The sequence below is a fragment of the Astyanax mexicanus genome, chromosome 2, assembly GCF_023375975.1.
Source record: "Astyanax mexicanus isolate ESR-SI-001 chromosome 2, AstMex3_surface, whole genome shotgun sequence".
NCBI lineage: Eukaryota > Metazoa > Chordata > Actinopteri > Characiformes > Acestrorhamphidae > Astyanax > Astyanax mexicanus.
In genome coordinates, this window is record NC_064409.1 from 3,556,156 (window position 1) to 3,578,658 (window position 22,503).

The 22,503-nt window shown below is 37.7% G+C and overlaps 1 protein-coding gene across 3 annotated transcripts in view; it reads right to left on the reverse strand.

The window, feature by feature from the left end:
- Positions 1–22,503, reverse strand: part of col7a1l (collagen type VII alpha 1-like) — a 159,580-nt gene that overhangs the window by 104,171 nt on the left and 32,906 nt on the right. For all 3 annotated transcript variants that reach the window (XM_049474988.1, XM_049474989.1, XM_049474987.1), the window contains exons 5-17: positions 20,527–20,620; positions 18,580–18,753; positions 17,300–17,463; positions 14,126–14,255; positions 13,912–14,028; positions 12,458–12,613; positions 10,035–10,151; positions 8,617–8,763; positions 7,288–7,407; positions 5,336–5,494; positions 4,532–4,645; positions 3,480–3,629; positions 338–475 (exon numbers count right to left, since the gene is read on the reverse strand). In XM_049474988.1, the coding sequence (XP_049330945.1) occupies positions 338–475; positions 3,480–3,629; positions 4,532–4,645; positions 5,336–5,494; positions 7,288–7,407; positions 8,617–8,763; positions 10,035–10,151; positions 12,458–12,613; positions 13,912–14,028; positions 14,126–14,255; positions 17,300–17,463; positions 18,580–18,753; positions 20,527–20,620 (1,780 nt within the window). The remainder of the gene's footprint in view (positions 1–337; positions 476–3,479; positions 3,630–4,531; positions 4,646–5,335; positions 5,495–7,287; positions 7,408–8,616; positions 8,764–10,034; positions 10,152–12,457; positions 12,614–13,911; positions 14,029–14,125; positions 14,256–17,299; positions 17,464–18,579; positions 18,754–20,526; positions 20,621–22,503) is intronic.

The following is a 22,503-nucleotide window of genomic DNA, read 5'->3' on the forward strand; positions in this document are numbered from 1 at the left end:
GCGCAGCATTCTATGCTGGTATTCTGTTGATTGTTGATGTAAAAGTTGGGTTTGTGCACTGCTGCATGTTCATTTGTGCGAAACAAGTGGGGGTGTACGTGCCAAGATAGCAATTAACGTCTGATTGTTGACTGTTGTCTAGTTTTTATTCGGTCAGTGGCGCACCTGTATTTTTCGTTGCCAAGATAGCAATACCCCAGAACTTTACCTAAATATACTGTACCTAGTTATATATTCACAAGCACTGTTGCTGTTTAAACAACGCAGACAGAAGGCATAAAAGTAGACTGTTAATAGGGCGTAGAATAGGGTGTAAGTCAGGTGTATCTGTATTCACCATGAAAAGGGCTCCAGGTGACTTTGTAGCCGGTAACCGCAGGTGTTTTCCTCCAGGCTATGGTCAAGGAGCTCATTCCAATGTCTACAACTTTCACTTCTCTTACTGTATCAATCTGTTCTGAATCACTCGAGGAAGCTGCCAAAAGAAAAAAGGACAAATATATTAGAACAGACTAGTGCATCTTAAAAAATTACAATATAATTCAGTTTAAAATGTGAAACTCATATATTGTATAGATGTATTAAACAAAGAGTGATTTATTATCAATGAACACCCAAAAATCAGTGTCTTAGAAAACCAGAATATTATATAAGACCAATTTGTGCTTCTGGCAGTGTGGGCAATGTGCCAAGTCCTGCTGGAAAATGAAATCCACATCTCCTAGACCTTGCAACTTCACACTAGACCTCGAGCAGTTTGGACTGTGTGTCTCTCCACTCTTCCTCCAGACTCTGCTCCCTTCATTTACTTTAAATGAAATGTAAAATTTACTGATGATCAGTGATGGTTTGGAGAGTCATGTCTGTCATCTGCTGGTGTTGATCCACTGTGTTTTATTATCAAGTCTAAAGTCAGTGCAGTTTTGTTTTCCCACAAACTTTTACAGCACTTCATGCTTCCCTCTGCTACTGACAACTTTTATAGAGATGCTTTTATTGATTTCATTTTCCAGCAGGACTTGGCACACTGCCCACACTGCCAAAAGTATAAATTTTAATTGGCCGTAAGCCATAATCATCGACAATAAAAGAGATAAACGCTTAAAATAGATCACTCTGTGTGTTTAATACATCTATATAATATATGAGTTTCACATTTTGAACTGCATTACTGAAATAAAGTCACTTTTTTTTAATCTATCATTTACACTGTGTAGTAACAATGCAGTATATTAATCAGTTTTTTAGAGGAAAGAATACTCATGATGGCTACAGGATGTGTTTAGTCAATCACTTCAGTCACATATCTATTAATAGAAGGTATGAAGCGTACAGTTAAAAATGGTGCGCTCTTTATTTGAGAATAAAAACGTGTTTAGTTTAGTTTTAAATAGCAGGTCGCTGCTGCTGCTTTTCACAGTGTGCTGCTCTGAAAAAAGTAGACACTTCAGTATAGGATGAGATGATAACAGTCATGCTGACAGCAGTCACACACACACACACACACACACACACACACGGGGAGCTTAACTTAAAACACATGCTGCCTTAGACAGCTGCAGCTCGAACTTGGGCACTAAAAATACAGGAGCTGTCAATCAATCAGCTGATATCAGCCATTTCTGTGGGAACAACAGGGCGGAACCTGTCCCAGAACCTTTCTGTCTGCGCCTCAAACCCACAATTAACCCATCAGACCATTTCCTCTTATGGGTTTGTTAAGTAAGAGCTGTCACTAAGTCCTTCATCACGCACTGATGCTCACGGACTGACATGCAACCTGATGCACAGCACGGAGTGCCCAGTCAATCAGCGCCCCTGAACCACAATCAGTGATTATTCCTATTCATGTATTTCTAGCTGTTTTAAGTCATTTAGCTATTATACACTTTTATGGGATATAGTTTGGATTGGATCTAAAACAAGTTTGTAGACACTTAATCCATCATCATATGGTAAGATATCCTGTAGACCAGTGTTTTTCAACCACTGTGCCATGGCCAGAGACTGTAAAAAAGATGGACGGCGTGTCGCACATCATGTTCCTATACATTCAATGAAAATGAAGCCAAAATCTTCCGCCATGTTGGCGATCCTGAAACCCGAGTCTGAGTCGCAGTAGAGACCAGAGGAGGGAGAAAGACTGTGGAGAGACAGCCTACGCTGCCTTCACAGAGATCCAACAGTCTATGGTCCCGCCCATACAGTCATTGGTCCCACCCCGGCTATAGGTGTAACCCAGCCCTTTTACACACCAATAACCACACCTTTTTGAATAGAGCTGAATAACACTGCTGCATTTAAATAATGGAGGTAGAATTACAGTATATTGGTAAAAAAAAATGTGATTGAAAGTTGTCTGTTTTGCCATTGAAACCTATGGGGATGGGTGGGGTTACACAGCTTTCTGCAATCGAACAGCAGGGGGCGCCCGACCTGTGGTGGCTTCACTTTTGAGGGACAATGCACTGTCCTGCTATATACAGTCTATGGCCATGGCACACCAGTGTAAGAAAATTATCCAATTTCTTTCATTGGTCATTACTTGGCACATTTTTAAGTGACAGTGTTTTAAGAGTAATTTCACTGGTGAAAGTAAAAAAAAAAGTCAAAGACAATGAACTCAAGGCAGCAAAACAGCGAAAGCTATCTTTCATTTGGATTTACTTTCACCAGTGATGCGGAGACGCCAGCTCCATTGTGCTTGTTGTGTGGCGAAAAGCTAGCTAACGGTGCCACGGTCTCCAAACGAACCATCCAACGCTTCAAAACAAGCAAATGGACTATTTTGTTCACCTGCTTGTAAAGTGACATCACTCTTTTCACATATTGAGTGAGTATAGATGAATTAAGTGAGCATATTGACATATCTAAGCTAAAAAGTGTCATTTTAAAACATTTTTGGTTGATGATGTGCAATTGTTGGTGGATTTTTCCAGTGTAAAAAATGTGCCGTGACTCATAAAAGGTTAAAAAAACACTGCTGTAGACATGGCAAGCTGTGGCAAAGCATGTGAACCACAGCAGGTGAGTTTGGAATTTTAGAAATGCCAAAATAAAAAGCTTTTTTGCACTTTTATTTTTGGTAATGCTACTTCAGACAGTTTTGTAACTAATCTAAAGTTGTGTAAGAAATGGTCTGGTAATGTGCTTGAAAGTTTAAAAAGTGAGTTTAAAGGTGAACAAAGGAGATTCCTGAAGACTTCTCAAAGTAGGGTTGTTGATACTCATCATGCTAGGTGACAAAACCATCTCTAAAGAGTCAGAAAATTACAGTGTACAAATGGAGTAAATTTAAGACCACAATTACTCTCCCCAAGAAGTGGTCAACCAACATAGATCACTCAGGAGCAAGGCTTGTAATAGTCAGTGAGGTCATGAATGACCCCAGTATAACTTCTAAGCAACTGAAGGCCTCTCTCTTACATTAGTTAGTTTAAGCTCTGAAAAGCTTGGCTGATTCAGAAGCCAGTCGGTACCTGTTTGTTGTGAGAGAGAGATTTCTGGTCCCTCTGTGTTGCCGAAGAGGGCGTGGATGCTGATGGAGTACAGGGTGTTGGGCCGGAGACGAGTGATGCTGTGCTGTAAAACACTGCGGTCCAGATAGTGCTTCTGTGGACTTGAGCCGTCTGAGAGAAAATTTAAAAAGTCAAGATCAAAAAAGTCAGTTTTACAGAGAAGAGGATCAGAACTGCATTCTGCTCCTCAAAACTACAAAATGTACTAGATATACATTATTTTTCGAACAATAAGGTGCATCAGATTATAAGGCGATTTAAGCGCCACTAGTAAGGATGCTACATTAAAGTGAGCAAGAGTGTCCTCATGTATCCCTTCTAGTGGGGAAGTTGGGGGAAGCACCTAAGTAAACAAAACTATAATTCATAAAAAAAACATTTTCTTTTAAAGTCAAACAAATGCTGGATGTCAATCTACACAGATTTCTCTCCTGAAAACCCTTTATTTGTGGGAGTAATACCTGTCTGGTTATTTACAGTAAGCTTAGATTTCAGTGAGTTTCAGTGAAGTTTCTCCAGCACTAAGGCTGGGTGCAGCAGCATTAGCATTACCTGCTAACCAGCTACTAGCAGGACGTAAATGCCACCCAATAGCGCTAGACTGAGGAATCCTGAGTCTTCCAGTAACCCAGGGTGATATCAGCTACAGTCCGACATACTCACCTCTGAACGGCAAAGAGCTTGCGCTGCAGTAAGAGCTAGCGCTGCAGTAAGAGCTAGCGCTGCAGTAAGAGCTAGTGCTGCAGTAAGAGCTTGCGCTGCAGTAAGAGCTAGCGCTGCAGTAAGAGCTAGTGCTGCAGTAAGAGCTAGCGCTGCAGTAAGAGCTAGTGCTGCAGTAAGAGCTAGCGCTGCAGTAAGAGCTAGTGCTGCAGTAAGAGCTAGCGCTGCAGTAAGAGCTAGCGCTGCAGTAAGAGCTAGTGCTGCAGTAAGAGCTAGCGCTGTCTTTACATGCTCTAGTTCTCAAAGTTAAATCAAAACACTTTAGAGGTGCATCTTGATCAGGTAAGAATTACCTGAGCTCCAGACCAGTTTGTACTCAGTGGATCCTACAATGGGGCTCCACTCCACGCTGATAGAAGAACTGGTGTAGGACGTCACCTTAAAATTAGACACGTAGCCAAGGGGAGCTGGGGACAATCAGTCAACAAAAAGCAGCATTACATTCAGTATCATTATCAATTACAACATTTGACAAGGCAGAACAGGCGAGACCTGAAATGCGTCAAACAAAAATTTAACTTTAGAGCATTTATATTATAGTTGTGCTCACAGGTACAATATAATCGTACACAGCTCTGGAAATTCTCTGGATTTTGCTATTTATAGGTTTATGTTTGAGTAAAATGAACATTGTTGGTTTATTCTATAAACTACAGACAACATTTCTCACACATTCATTGCAGAAAATGAGAAATGTCTGAAATAACAAAAAAAGATGCAAAGCTTTCAGACCTCTAATAATGCAAAGAAAACAAGTTCATATTCATAAAGTTTTAAGAGTTCAGAAATCAATATTTGGTGTAATAACCCTGGTTTTTAAATCACAGTTTTCATCTTGGCATCATGTTCTTCTCCTCCACCAGTCTTACACGCTGCTTTTGGATAACGTTATGCTGCTTTACTCCTGGTGCAAAAATTCAAGCAGTTCAGTTTGGTGGTTTGATGGTTTGTGATCATCCATCTTCCTCTTGATTATATTCCAGAGGTTTTCAATTAGGTAAAATCAAAGAAACTCATCATTTTTAAATGCTCTCTTATTTCATACTTTCAAATTCATAAAAATAAGAATGTGTAACTTTAAAGCTATATATGCTTACAGGTCCTGAAAGTAGCAGTGATTCCAGGTCCCACCACAGAGCCAAAGAGCACATAGAGGGAGATGACGTACTCTGTGTCGTAGACCAGGTTTTTTAATACAAACTCTGTAGTAGTGCTGTTCAGAGCCAACTGCCTCGGCCGATCTCTCCCAACAAACTCTGTAATGTACATTAACACACACATTCACACACACAAACACACACACACACACAAACACAAACACACACACATATTCACTGGGTTATACAAACTACCATCACCTTGTTGATGCAAGGTGGTTGCTATTTTTAATAATATCACCCTTTCTTCTGGATACGTCAAAAAGGCACGAAACAGTGAGGCGAGTAAAGAGGGATAGGAAGTGAATATGACATGAAAGCAACTTCAAATATAGATTTACAGTAATTATACACAAATATAAAGTGATACGAGGTGAATCTGACTCTCTTATATCTCTGATCTTTCATCTTTCGTCTTGATCAATCCCCTCAAACTCCTCCTCTCTCTCTCTCTCTCTCTCTCTCTCTCTCTCTCTCTCTCTCTTTCTGTTTCTCTCTCTCTCTCTGAAGCGAGGGGTCCTGATCTAAACTTATCTCTACGCCGCGCCCATAAGCGTGAGTCACCGCGTTTCCCTTATTTACAGCGTGTCCGCAGGATGCTCGTTAGAGGCGGAGGGTAAAAGAGAAAGCGCTGACAGGCAGGGGCTGCCGGAGATTTCTTCAAAGGCTCTGTTTTCAGAGAGGTTTCAGAGGTGACACAAAATTGGTGCAGCGGTTCCTCTTCCTGTGGCATCCGTGCACTAAAAAAACTTAACTTAACCTGGTGAAAAAAAAAATATAAACTTAATTGTGCTTAAAACATATTGAGGAATGTCTAAGTATGCTGTAAATATACTAACAGATATATGTACCCACCCTTTGAACTCTAGTCTGTTTTGGTGTGTTTTTTCTCTCTTTCAGGTCTTATAACACAGTAATTATATCAGACAGACACATGCCCTGATCTCTTTTACTCCAGAAGACATACGGCTACTCAAAAATATCATCATTTAAAATGTAAAAGGAAGCAGAATTATATTTCACTGGAACTGATCATGTTTTATGTTTTGGTCAAAATTTTACCAAGCGCCTGTTTTTTTAAAACTTATTTTTGAATGCATAGACTTTAAATATATTCACACCTAAGATATATTTTCAAAAATGGTTAGACTAAAGTGTTTATGAGCTGAAAGCATAAGAATATTGATGATTTGAGTTCATTACATGGCTTATTAATTATTATTTTAACAAAATACATATAGAAACAGCATCAGGCAGAGTTTATTTTTCTTGATAATCAATAATCACACCTCTAGGATACATTTTGATTAACTTATTAAAAACCTAAAGACACTCAGAGCAGCCTACACCTTTCAGTATTTTGATCAGGACACACAAAGAAAACATATATATACAAAAATGTAAACTTTTTAGTCTAAATAAATAAAAATATTTAGTGCAAAATAACTACTTAGTAAAAATGTAATAAAAGTAAAATAAAATCTATATAAAGTAGTGCGCACACCATACCTTTAGTGCTTTAGTTTGAGTAAAGCAGGTAGTTTCACACTTTTTCTCTATGGACACTTTTGAGTCTTTATTTACTGATATTATTTGGATACTGATGAAACATCATATAAATAAGTTTGAAGCACTAAAGGTAAATAATATTGGTTGGGGAAGGAGATTTTATCACTTTTTTAGGTGTTTTTCTCAATGGGTTTCTTGTAGATTAAGCTTTACTGCACTGTGATGTGATCACTATTTTTAGAAAGAGTAAGCTCCGCCCTTTCTAACCATATATAGATTATGTTAATGTGTGAAGGGATTCCTGAGTAATTAAGCTGAGAACACAATGTGAGATTTTGGAGGTAAAATCTGTCTGTAGGTTTCTATAGGTTAAATTCGATTACCTGCTGTTGGACCCCAGGCCAGTCTGTATCCAGTAGCTCCAGAGACAGAGTTCCACGAGGTAACAGCACTGCTGGTGCTCACCGCTGTAGCCCTCAGGGTCTGTACTGCACTGCTCTCCACTGAGAGAGAGAGAGAGACAATTCAGGAGAAAAAAAATTTAAATATACCTAAAAATATACGTTTCTTATTATATTAAAGGAGAACTCCGGTGTGAAATGGTGTGAAAAAGTGATAAAAAGTGCTTACTTTTGTTGAATAACTATCCTCTGCTCTCCTGCAGCTTTCTAAAATCTAGTATTTTGTGCAATTTGCCCAAACAGGCTGTAGAATAAGTGGTTTGTCCACCGTTATTCAGGCTCATAGTACAGGGGTTGGACAATGAATCTGAAACATCTGTCATCATTTTAGAGTGGGATTTTAGGTTTCATGGCTAAATTGGAGCAGCCTGGTGTTCAATCTTCATTAATTGCACATTGCACCAGTAAGAGCAGAGTGTGAAGGTTCAATTAGCAGGGTAAGAGCACAGTTCTGCTCTAAATATTGCAATGCACACAACATTATGGGAGACATACCAGAGTTCAAAAGAGGACAAATTGTTGGTGCACGTCTTGCTGGCGCATCTGTGACCAAGACAGCAAGTCTTTGTGATGCATCAAGAGCCACGGTATGCAGGGTAATGTCAGCATACCACCAAGAAGCACCAACCACATCCAACAGGATTAACTGTGGACGCTGTAAGAGGAAGCTGTCTGAAAGGGATGTTCGGGTGCTAACCCGGATTGTATCCAAAAAACATAAAACCACGGCTGATCAAATCACGCAGAATTCAATGTGCACCTCAACTCTCCTGTTTCCACCAGAACTGTCCGTCACCACAATAAATTATTAAAAGAAAGGATTGATTCAGTAAAAATAAATGAAGTAAAGTTCAAAAAGTTTGACTGAAGTTCAGTTCACTTATTTACTATGTGTATAATTTAAGTCTTGAAACTGAGTTGAAGTTACTCAAATTTATCTGAATTTTTTTTTAAGTAAATTTTACTTATCTTTTTTTTTTTTTTGAGTGCATATCACCCAGATTAAAGCCTGTTTGGCCAAAGTGCAAAAAATACTGGATCTCAGAAAGCTGCAGGAGAGCGGAGGAGAGCTGTTCAACAAAGTATAGTTTTTTTTAATCACGTTTTAATAAATACAACCAAAATCCATTTCACACAGGAGATCTCCTTTAACTGTTTTTACTGTCTGTAACATTTCTCTCACATTTCCAAACACTACAATCATTTATTATTGCTCTAAATATATTTAAATACATGTATTTTCTGACTCACATGTCTTCGCTTTGACGGATGTGACGGGACCTTCTATATCCACGAAGATGGGGTTGATGGTGACGGTGTAGTCAGTGCCAGGATGGAGCCCCTGCACCATGTAGAAGTTAAAGTTATCCCCCAGGTTAACGCTCTCTATGTGGCCCTCTGGGGAAAACCGATGAAGAAAAGATCAGTATATATTTTTTATTTATTGTCCAACTTAATATTCCAACTCTAACTCATTACAATACAATACTTATAATATAAATATACACTACACAAACGTTTTAGACTCTTCAGGTCCAGCCAATAACTGGAAATAATATAAAATCCAGTGTACACATTTTTTTTCAGGGCCTTTAAGAAAAACAAATAAGCTTAAAACTGAAAAAAAAGTAATTTTACTATTATAAAAAATAGGACATTGTAAAATTATATTGTAAAGAAATTTAAATATATACAGCTCTGGAAAAAATAAGACATTATCTACAGTTTCTGAATCAGTTTCTCTGATTTTGCTATTTATAGGTTTATGTTTGAGTAAAATGAACATTGTTGTTTTATTCTATAAACTACAGACAACATTTCTCCCAAATTCTAAGTAAAAATATTCTCATTTAGAGCATTTATTTGCAGAAAATGAGAAATGGCTGAAATAACGAAAATCATTTCAATTATTTTTCTTTTTTCAGAGCTGTATATTGTCGCTGTCTAATGAAACACAAAAAATCTAATTTTTTGTGTATTTTTAATTTACTATATCATTTCAACACACCAACTTTTCCCTGAACTGTGTCAAAATGGATGAATGGACCAATAGAAACTTTCCAAACTGACCACAAAAATAATTTTAATTAATTAGAAAATTTTGTAGGTTTCTTCTCTCTCCTATAAAATAAAGCCTTTTTGGAGATACTTGTTTTTCATTAGACAGCGACAATATGTTGTTTTTAAGAAGAGTGAGAAGAGTGTAGATTTTTGGCAAACAATTCATTAGTTAGGAGCTGGAAAGTAGAATTAAAGATAAACTGAGCTTTGGAAAATAATTTAAGAAAACATCAATTTCCAAAGTCTTAGCCTGTAGTAAAGCAGTGCTGGAACAGATTGTTACACAGAAACACACAAAGAGAACTCTCTGTAACTATTAAAAGTAGAAGTCTTTCTTTTCTTTCTTTTAGAGAAATTACAGATGAAGCCAGAGAGCTACAGGAAGACGTCTGGCTGACCCACATGGAAACAGCCTCCTCTGTCTTAGATTAATATGATTGGACTGAGTCTCAGTTTTAGCAGCCTGACAGGTGAAGTGCAGTAATAAAGTCATTGCTGATCTTAATTCAAGATGTTTTGCTATTTTCTGTGCTAAAAATACAGTACATCCCATATTCTAAAGTAATATATCTGACTGTTGTGTCTTGTGGATGTCTGTAGCTCAGTACCTGAAGAGGCCCAGGTGATTCGGTACCCGGATGCTCCTCTGACTGAGAGCCAGCGAGCCTGCACTGTGTCTGTCGTCGCATTTTGAACCAGCAGCTGCGGAACAGGAACTAATTTCACTGTAAAACACAGAATAAAATAATGATGAACATACAGCATGAAGAAAATTCACAATGATTAGGGATCCTGTGTGTACTGAATGTGATTTTTTAGAATAAATCTTATATTGCCCTCTAGTGGTGAATTGCCCTTTCTGCATATTTAAACTACCCATCAGATTTCCATATATTCCACCAGTATTTCATCCACTATTTGTGCCATTTGCTTGTTGTAACTCTTACTTTTTATCTTTTTGTAACTCTAAATCTGGTCAAACTCAGGCAGCTTTACTTAATTTCTTACAAGGTTAATCCGAAGATTAGGTTACAAAACTCATGTAAGATTTAAAAAGCATGTTTAAAAGCAAGTCCACTAATTCCTTTGATTTTCTCTCAAAAAAGTCTTTATTTTAAAGAAACGGTTGACTGCATGTTCAAATATATGATATTTATGACAAAAAAATCACTATATATGCATGCACACTGTATTTTTCTAAATAATTAAATTAATTATCATGTAATTTGTTAAACAAATGGATAAATGATGAACCAAACATAATTGGAAATAAAATTGGTTTACATTAATTAATATTCACATTAATAAACCAATAAACTAGGGGACAATACTCACCCCTGTTACTGGAACACACTACGGTTACTGGCACTCACTCCTGTTACTGGAACTCATTCCTGTTCCTGGCACTCATTCCTGTTACTGGCACTCACTCCTGTTACTGGCACTCACTCCTGTTACTAGAACACACTACTGTTTCTGGCACTCACCCCTGTTACTGGAACACACTACGGTTACTGGAACTCATTCCTGTTCCTGGCACTCATTCCTGTTACTGGCACTCATTCCTGTTACTGGCACTCACTCCTGTTACTGGAACACACTCCTGCTACTGGCACTCACTACTGTTTCTGGCACTCAATCCTGTTACTGGAACACACTCCTGCTACTGGCACTCACTACTGTTTCTGGCACTCAATCCTGTTACTGGAACACACTATGGTTACTGGCACTCTCTCCTGCTACTGGAACACACACTACTGTTACTGGCACTCACTACTGCTGTTACTGGAACACACTACTGCTACTGGAACTCACTACTGTTACTGGCACTCTCTCCTGCTACTGGAACCCACTACGGTTACTGGCACTCACTCCTGTTACTGGCACTCACTACTGCTGTTACTGGCACTCCCTCCTGTTACTGGCACTCACTACTGCGGTTACTGGCACTCACCCCTGTTACTGGCACTTACTCCTGTTACTAGAACACACTACTGTTTCTGGCACTCACTCCTGTTACTAGAACACACTACTGTTTCTGGCACTCACTCCTGTTACTAGAACACACTACTGTTTCTGGCACTCACTCCTGTTACTGGCACTCACTACTGCAGTTACTGGCACTCACCCCTGTTACTGGCACTCACTCCTGTTACTAGAACACACTACTGTTTCTGGCACTCACTCCTGCTACTGGAACACACTCCTGTTACTGGCACTCACTACTGTTACTGGCACTCACTCCTGTTACTAGAACACACTACTGTTTCTGGCACTCACTCCTGCTACTGGAACACACTACGGTTACTAGCACTCACTCCTGTTACTGGCACTCACTCCTGCTACTGGCACTCACTCCTGTTACTGGCACTCACTACTGCTGTTACTGGCACTCACTCCTGTTACTGGCACTCACTCCTGTTACTGGCACTCACTCCTGTTTTGAGTAACATAACAGGACTGAGTTTTTAGCATAGAATTAACAAAAACATGAAAAATAGCTAAATGGCGGCTATGCTAATAGCACAAGCGCACTGAGAATATTCAAGTGATTTTTCCCAAAATTTGTATTTTAAAAATAAAAAATAAGATCTAAGAAGTAATTTAGGTAACAGGACTGAGGGGCGAGTAACACAAAAGTAACGCAATAGTTACTTTTACTGGTAACTAGTTACTTTAATAGTGGAGTAACTCAGTTAGTAACTCAGTTACTTTTTTGGAGAAGTAACTAGTAACTATCACTAATTACTTTTTTAAAGTAACGTACCCAACACTGGTAAAGACCAATATTGTACCTTTGAGGGTACAATTATAAAGAGTGTACTTATAGTACTTATATCGTACCTCTGGTTTTTAGAGTGCATAATCAAGATATCTATCCAACCTCATCCTCATTCGGCTGCATATTAAGTTAATGTGATTGGTTACTCTATTATCATACAATATTATAAACTACTACAATCTAAAACTTCATTAATTTTGTCTCTTAAATTATGTATCCAAGATCAATGGCATTAATAGAGATTCATACACGTTCTCCCAACAACAGACACAGGTTCGCTGGGTCCCTCGGGGTATATGGCGTAGATGCTGACGGTGTACGTCTTATCTTCCTCCAAGCTGTCAATCACATGAGAAGAGGAGTCACCCTGAAGCATCTGCTCATAGGTGAGCCCGGGTCTGTCAGCTGTGGCAATAAAACAGCATCAGTCATAAAATAGATCCATAACAAAATCACTCACAAAACTGTTCATTATTTTACAATATGAATATGTACAGCTCTGTAAAAAAAAGTTTCTTTGATACTACCAAATTAAAAACCTCTGGAATATAATCAAGAGGAAGATGGATGATCACAATCCATCAAACCACCAAACTGAACTGCTTGTTTTTGCAATTTTTGCACCAGGAGTAAAGCAGCATAAAGTTATCCAAAAGCAGTGTGTAAGACTGGTGGAGGAGAACATGATGCCAAGATGCATGAAAAAAACTGTGATTAAAACCAGTGGTATTCCACTTGGATTCCATTTGGAATTTGTGAGAAATGTTGTCTGTAGTTTAAAGAATAAAACATAAAATATTAATTTTACTCCAACATAAACCTGTGCTCTGCAGCAGCTATAGGAATGGACTCTGATGATTGACTGTTGTCGGGGTTTTAATCAGTCAGTGGCGCTCCTGTGTTTTCTGCCAACAAGATAGAAACACGCCAGAAATTTAGCTGAACACACCTCAGTTCCAGACCACCACACCCATCAGTGTAGAAATATTCCTAAACTCCAACGCTATTTTAACGATGCAAGCGCAAGGCGTGAAAGTAGACTGTTGACAGGGTGTAAGATAGCAATGAGCAACACAACACGCCTTACGCAAGATGTGCGATATGGCCCTATGTATCAATGTTGATCCCAATTCACAGTTATGTGCTACTTATGTGTTGGTCTATCACTTAAAATCTCAATAAAAGGGCTCAGAGTGGTCCAGCGAGCTAAGCACTGCCACTATGATCAGGAGGTTGCAAGTTCGAATCCTGTTCATTTAGTTTGCCATTGGCTGCCAGAGCCCTCAGAAAGCACAGTTGGCCTTGCTCTCTCTGGGTGGGTACATTAGATGGCGCTCTTTCCTCTCATCACTTCTAGGGTGATGTTGATCAGCACAAGGCTGCGTCTGTGAGCTGATGTATCAGAACCGATTCGCTGTGCTTTCCTCCGAGTGTTAGCGCTGCTAGTCTTCACCCTCCTGGTGTTGGAGCATCGCTAGTGATAGGGGGAGTCCTAATGAGTGACTTTGCAAATTGGGGAGAAAATGTATTTGACAAATCTTGATAAAATACATTAAGGGTTCCTGGTTCGAGGAGTATGATTGATTTTACGAGGCACTGTAATTATATCTAGATTGTATCACAGTAACGAATGTAAAATACAGTTCATTTAAACACATATAGACAGCAATTTATACAGAAATATACAGATGACAGCTGCTCACATCTGGGGATGTAGATTTTGTAGTTGTCGACTAGACCAATTGGAGACGTCCAACCCAGACGCAAAGAGAACAGACCCTCCTCAATCACACGGAAATTAGCTACTGGTGGAACAGGAGCTGGATAATACAAAACAGTGAAATAAGGTGGATTAGGAGATGATAGACCATTGCTTTACAATGGTTGGGTTAAAAAAAAAACCTCTGCATTACTCACTGGTTTCTATGCGGATAGTTGAGGATTCTCCAACTCGTCCGGGGTAAACGGCGTGAACAGTGAGTGAATACTCGGTCTTTGGAGTCAATCCTGTTACTTTAGTGCTTCCAGCATCTCCCTTCAGATTAATCTGTGAACACATTTATACAGTATTCAGCAAGGACAAAAGCTTAGGCCACGCCTATAGTGCTATAGTGCATTACCTCAGCTACCCTCCCCAAAACACATTTTACTAAAAGCCATAATGACTATAATGTTAAAATATTAAAATGTTAATGTTGAAAAAATATATTTTGGAATGCACTAGGCTCCTCCCTGTCTGTTTCAGCTGAGTATATGCCTTTTATATGAAAATTAATGTATTTTACGTGCATAACAATGTAAATATATTAAAGTTAAAGTTTAGTTGGACTGGAGTTTGTCTGGAGTTCTCTTGAGTCTCTGCATGGATCATCTTCATACTAGACTACATACGTCTGCTATGTTCTTACATAGGTTTGTCCACCTTTAGCTTTGATTGCTTCACGCTGCATTCACTGTGGCATTGTTTCAATAAGCTTCTGCTTAATGTCTCAAGATTTATTTCAACCCAGTGTTGCTGGATTAGTTTTGCACCAAGATCTTGCAGCAGCATTGATGATGGTAGAGTCTGACCAACCACTGCACAAAGCAGCTCTTCTCCATCCAGCACATCCCAAAGATTCTCAATGAGGTTAAGATCTGGACTCTGTGGTGAACTCTCTCTCAATCCATGTGTGAAAATGATGATCTCATGCTCCCTGAACCTCCATGCTCTCTTTCACAATCCCAGCCCCATGAATCGTGGCATTGTCATTTTGGAATATGCTCGTGTTCATCAGGGAAGAAAGAAAAAATCCATTGATGGAATAATCTGGTCTATATTCAGTATATTCAGGTAGTCAGCTGACCTCATTCTTTCAGCACATACTTTTGCTGAACCTAAACCTGCAGACCAACTGCAGCATCAACCCCATTTTCTATGGTGTTTTTTCCTTTTTACTTCCTTGTTCATTGTTTGTATTGTAGGTTTCTATGGTGTTTTCTTGTTTTGGCTTTTTATTGTAACACACCATTTTTTTATATACACTGAAAAAAATAGTGTGCTTGATCTACTTTAAAAAAATCATGTCAACTTTTTGCATCAGATAATTAGGTAGATCAAGCAAGAGAAGTCATTGTATTTACTATTTAATTTTCTCCACTAGTGCTAACATACTTTTTCAGGTAGTGTCAACTTAAAAGAGTCCATTGACACTACATGGGAAATTTAAGTATCGTCAACTTAATTTTCTCTTGTACACTGCTGACTTAAAAAGCTGAGTTAACTCAACTTAAGTGTTTAATTTGTCCTTTTTAAAAAAAATATATCTGTTTAGTCAAATAAACAAACAATTCATCTTTATTTTAACACACACTTTTAAGTTAATAAACTTAACTTTAGTAATATTCACATATAATCATGGGTATTCTCAACATATTTAGTATATTATTATTTAACAGTATAATACTGGAGTAATACAGGAGCAAACTGGGTAAAGAGTGAACTCTGTAGCTCAGAGTCAGCATACTGTGATCACTAGAAACACAGAATAAAGTTAATGTGCTCTTACAGCTCTACAACACTGAGACCTGCCAATCAACATGTATATTATAATTACTGCACGCCCAGGATCAGGTAGCTTTGGGCAACAGACAACACAGAGATGGTAAGTAAGGGAGAGGCCACACCCAATATGCAAATGTATGGTACCAGGAGCCTATAGGAAAGCTGCATGAGCCAACACTGTAGAAAGAGCATTGACACAGGTAGTGACTAAAACCCGAGTAAATATAACAGGACTTGTGTTTGTTGTGCAGATGTGTTGTGTACCTAAAAAGATTAGTTGGGATTACATAAATAAATTATATTAAGGAAAAAATACACAATGTCTGTGAACTTTAAGTACTTTACGCACTCATTCACTTTACCAGCCTTAAGCTATATACCTTATTTGCACTACTGTTATACGGGTTCTATTTATACTGTCATTCCATCTCAATCACCATCAATATTGCACTATTGTCCTCTGTCTTACGTATGTTTATTGTGTCTTGTTGTTTTGTACATTTAGTGTCTCCCACTCTTTTAGATTATATATCTTATTTATAATAATAATAATAATAATAATAATACATTTTATTTTTATAGCGCTTTTCAGGATACTCAAAGACGCTTTACATTGCATAAAAAAAATAAATAAATGAATAAAAAATAAATAAATAAATAAAAAAAATAAAAAAACACAATATGAAAATACATAGGAAATAATCAACATCATCATCATCATCATCATCATCATCAACATCATCAATACCATACAATAGAAATCAAATAGAGCAAAACAATCAATGCATAAAAGATAGAAAATTAAAAATGTAATTTAATGAGTTAAAAACAGATGAAGAAAAAGGGAGGAGAGGAAAAAAGAAGAGGCACACAGAAATGTTGCATCATGCGTTAAAAGCAGATCTGAAAAGGTGAGTTTTGAGGAGAGATTTAAAAGTGGGAAGATCAGAGCAGGCGCGGATGTGTTTTGGGAGAGAGTTCCACAGGGAGGGGGGAATTTATTTAATTTTATTTAATTTATTTATTATTTATTTTATTTACTTATATTTATATATCTTATTTCACCCTCTCCACTACTGCACCTTGTTTCTGTCTCATGTATGTCTATTTGTGTCCCTGCTGTATTGTACCCATAGTGTCTCCCATTATTTCTAATTATATCTATTATCTGTACCTGCTGTAAAATTGGGAAGGAGATTAACGTAATTTCAATTCTCTGCAGTTTTGACAATAAAACTACTTGACTTGACTTGACTTTGAACAAATGTGGAGTAAATAAAAACTAGATATATTCATGTAAAGGTAGAAACATATTTTTTTGTTGTTAATAACACAGATTTAATTATGTTATATTTTCAGTGTAGGGAATCGAAAGTAACAGTGATGTATTCTTGTTTTCCTCTAATTTAATTCATTATGGAAAACAAAAAATGAATGTATGAATTATGTAAACCAAAACATGGACAGGGCTGCAGTAGTGAACCCTGCTGGTGTGTGTTTGTGTGTGTGCGTGTGCGTGTGTGTGTGTTTGTGTGTGTGTGTGTCACCTGTCTGTGCTGAGCCGGGAGCAGATGGCCCTTCGGGGACACAGGGGAGATGAGCAGTCTGTAGCCGGTCACGTCTCCGGTGGCCAGACTCCAGGAGAGCTGCAGAGAGCTGTAACTCAGCTCACTCACCTGCAGGTCTCTGGGGCCCACCACCTTCTCCACCACTGTTCCAGAGAGGAGGAGAGGAGAGAGTGATGAAGAGGAGGAGAGAGAGAAAGTCTGACAATGCATTTACATCACAGCCAACCAGGTAAGATCATTTACCTCCCATTGATTTCTGTGGAGCAGAGGAGAGTGTTCAGGTTTGAGGGATAAATCGTGGAATAAAAGAGGTAAAGAAGGCGAAAAAGGGATGAATAAAATAATTTCCAATAACAGTTAGTCAGTAAATTGAAGCATTGGAGACAGAGGGCACTATTTTTTGACTGTGCATCTTGATTTAGAGCGTTTCAGTGTGTCTTTGCTATCGTAACGTCTGGAAAAGTACAGGCATGTGCTAATAATTCTCGTAATTAATCATGGGTGTTTTGTGGGCGTAACGTAAAATTCCTTTTAAGAGCCAGGTGTGCTCTGACTTTGGCATATTTTTTTTGCTATTTTAACAGTGCGGAGCAGAGAAAACTGACCTGCTCGTTCATGCTGTGAAGGTATTCTGTTTATTGTTGATGTAAAAGTTGGGTTTGTGCACTGCTGCATGTCCTTGTGCGTGTCATAAGTGGATAATAAGGTGTACGCATTGCCAAGATAGCAATAAACGTATTCAAGCCAGTGGTGCACCTGCTTTTTGATTCAGTAAAAATAAATGAAGTAAAGTTTACTAAAAGAAAGGATTGATTCAGTAAAAGGAAAATAAGTAAAGTTTACTAAAAGAAAGGATTGATTCAGTAAAAATAAATGAAGTAAAGTTTACTAAAAGAAAGGATTGATTCAGTAAAAATAAATGAAGTAAAGTTTACTAAAAGAAAGGATTGATTCAGTAAAAATAGATGAAGTAAAGTTTACTAAAAGAAAGGATTGATTCAGTAAAAATAAATGAAGTAAAGTTTACTAAAAGAAAGGATTGACTGAAGTTCAGTTCACTTATTTACTCTGAGTAACATTTAAGTCTTGAAACCGAGTTGAAGTAACTTAAATTTATCTGAAATTAAATGTACTTAAAAAAAAGCAAATGCAGGAAGTTGTGAAACTTTTTAAAAGTAAATTTTACTCATCATTTTTTCAGTGTAGTACTACTGGCTCGAGATTTATTGTAGAGTGAGTGTAAATGTGATGTGTCTCACCTGGAGGACTGTGTTTAACAGGTCGGGGAGGTTCGGATGCAGTGAAGCACACTCTGCGGGAGAGTTTGGGCAGCAGGTGCTCTAAGAGGGAGGAGTCAGGGCTGAGCATCAGGTGCTCATCAGGAGGTTCACTCACCATCCTCCTCAGCTCCTCTGGATCAGCGTTCCTCACACCTACGCAAAAAAAACAGCCACAGTATTAAATAATCTATTTGATCAATATATTAACATAATATTCTGAATAGCAGAGCTCTAGGTTAACTTTTTGTAATTTTATCAATAAAAAGTTACTTTATTTCAGTAATTCAGTTTAAAATGTAAAGTACTTTTGTCAGTGTGGGCAGTGTGCCAAATCCTGCTGGAAAATGAAATCCACATCTCCATAAAAGTTGTGGTGTTGGTCCACTGCGTTATATCAAGTCTAAAGTCTAAAGTGCTTCCCTCTGCTGCTGACAACTTTTATGGAGATGTGGATTTCCTTTTCCAGCAGGATTTGGCACACTGCCCACACTGCTCCAAAAGTACCAACTGGTCTTATATAATATTCTAATTTTTCTGAGACACTGATTTGTGGGTTTTCATTGGCTGTAAGCTTCATAATCATCAGCAATAAAAGATATAAGCACTTAAAATAGATATACACTCTGTGTGTAATACATCTATATAATATGCGAGTTTCACATTTTGAACTGAATTACTGAAATAAAGTAACGTTTCATTAATACTCTAATTTTTTGAGATGCACAAGTATTTTTCTGTATGTGTTTTTTTTTTTGAGGCAATGAAACTAATTATAGCCTATTTATACCAGCTAATGTTATTTTCTGAGTGGGCCACAAAACATGTAATGCACTGTAGCACTATAGCATTTAAGACGTTTTTGAAACTAGTACTTTTACTTAAAGAGTAAAAAGCTTGAGTTGATACTTGTTCAACTTCTTTAGAAGTATTTTATTAAACTCTTTAGAAGTATCTATACTTCTACCTACAGAGTAATGGGAATACTTTAACCCTTGTGTGGTGTTCGGGTCTGTGGGACCCGTTTTCATTTTTCATCAAATGATACTAAAAAAATATTTTTTCTAACTCAAACTCATTGGCATTGACTCATTTTTTGTGAGAAACATATATCAAAACACATTTTCGATAAACACACACTGTACACCCCCCCCCCCCCCCCTACACATTTATATTACATACAGTATGTTTGGCCAAGGGCTAATAAACATTGCTTCATTAGTAAATTTGAAAATAGTAACCATGTAAGCTGTTTATATTGCTTGCAATTTAGGTGAAGCGAGCATGTGTAAAGCATTTTAATGTAAAATTGCTTAATTTTGCTGAATTAAATACAAGTAACAAAGTAAACGAGTAACAAAAATATGAACACCACACAAGGGTTAAACACCTTGTAACACCTTTGTTCGTATGTATCAGTGTAAATGCTGTGTAAATACGTGTAACATTTGTTCAGGCTCAGTTCCAGGCTTTTATTTGAGTGCAATACTGAAAATTCACACATGCAGGGTTTGACAGTAAGTGATGGGAGTTATGTGGATGGATGGCCTGCTGTGCGCATGTGTCCCAGATGTGCAGATCTGAGCTGATTTATTCTGACCTCTCGCGGCTGAGATTGATTAGGCAGTCGGGGAGTCAGAGCACAAGGGGAGAGGAGACAAGCCTGATGAGAAATCGCTGCAATTAATCGGCCACTAGCTAATGAGCTGTAATTATTCCTGCGCTCTGGGCATCGGGATGGGTTAAGTGTGTAAAAGAGTCAAGGCAGCAAGACCCAGCACACACACACACACACACAAATACACACACACATATACACACACACACACACAATTGATCAAAATGTCTCAACACCTCCTAACTTGCTGACGTTTAGAGACAGACACATAAAATAGACCTGAATAAAGCAATATAAAGAATTTTACTCACCAACCGCAAAGAGAGAGATTCCACTGTCAGATACAGATTTAACCGGTCCATCAATCAGATCATCAGATCTGCCGTTAGTAATGAGAACTGCAATCTGAAATTACAGCAGAAATAATACATTTAGTATATAATATAATATTACATATTATATACACTACTAGTGAATCTCAAAAAATAGTATATCATTGAAAAGTTACTTAATTTCAGTAATTCAGTTCAAAATCTAAAACTTTTTCTGATTTTGCTATTTATAGGTTTATTTTTGAGTAAAATGAACATTGTTGTTTTATTCTATAAACTACAGACAACATTTCTCCCAAATTCCAAATACAAATATTCTCATTTAGAGCATTTATTTGCAGAAAAGGAAAAAAAGATGCAGAGCTTTCAGACCTCAAATAATGCAAAGAAAAAAAAACAAGTTCATATTCATAAAGTTTTAAAAGTTCAGAAATAATCAATATTTGGTGGAATAACCCTGGTGTTTTTTAATCACAGTTTTCTTCATGCATCTTGGCATCATGTTCTCCTCCACCAGTCTTACACACTGCTTTTGGATAACTTTATGCTGCTTTACTCCTGGTGCTAAAATTCAAGCAGTTCAGTTTGGTGGTTTGATGGTTTGTGATCATCCATCTTCCTCTTGATTATATGATTTTTCAATTTGGTAAAATCAAAGAAACTCATCATTTTTAAGTGAACTCTTATTTTTTTCCAGAGCTGTATCTACGCCAGTGGGCGTGGTGATCTGGAAATGAGCTGGTTTATTGCTATCTTGGCAACAGAAAACACAGGTGCTCCACTGACTGATTTAAACCTTAACAATAGTTAAACGTCAGACGTTCATTGCTATCTTTACACCTTTGCTTATTACACACACACATAAGCAGGCAGCAGTGCACAAACCCAACTTTTACATCTACCATAAACAGAATACTAAGTAAAGTAACACTGCTGTTTCTGTAAAATGACCTGCTTGTGCATCTTCACAGCGTGAACGAGCAGCTCAGTTTCATCTGCTGAGAATCGCAGAAGTGCTGCGCTGTTAAAATAGCAATCTGCCAAAGTCAGAGCAAACCTGGCTCTTAAAGGGAATATAGATAAAAATAAAGAGTATATAATACAATTGACATGCTGATTTACATGATTGATTTCGATCACGTTACGTCAAATACAGTACACACCCATGGTTATTTAGAATTAAGAATTAGTACATGCATTTAGCGCATTTTGAGATGAGCAAGGTGTACTTTTCCCGACGTTACGATAGCAAAGACACACTGACAAGCCCTAAATCAAGCTGCACATACATTATTAATTAATACATAATCCACAATAAACAATCCATACAATATCCAAACTTTAAAAAAAAATATTAAAATACTATTTTTGAACCCAGAATCCACAGTCTACATTCTTCTCTATGCACCACCAGACAGTATGATGCACTGTTTATTCGGTGCATACTAGAGAGAGCACTGTGTAAGCAGGTGTGATCAGATTTTAAATACGAGCCGATATCTCTGCAGTTCATTACAGCAAGCCTCTTGTTCTTCTTCTTCTGCTCTCATTTGCACATCAGGTGCTTCTCTCCGCAGGACCTGCAGCTGTATGCAGTTAGAAATCTTAATGAACTGCTCGTTTAGACGCAGTGCTGCTCTGACATGAAAGCAACACTGACCTTAAGTTTCTGAATAAAGAACAATCTACATTTTAATATGCATAATCATGGCTCAGAAAGGTGCTGTGCTTCTTTTGATAGGGATAGATATGTTCTATATCAATATATTATAAAAAATAACAGAGAGAGAAACTAATACTTCCAGATACTCAACAAAAAATAATAAAAAACAGTTACACATGTAAAACAGTCATTTGCAGAGCCATGAAAGAGTGTAACTGCTTGCCTGATCCACTACTCGACACTAATAGCAAAACAAGGTTAAGGCATTTACAACCTAATTAGTAACCATTAAT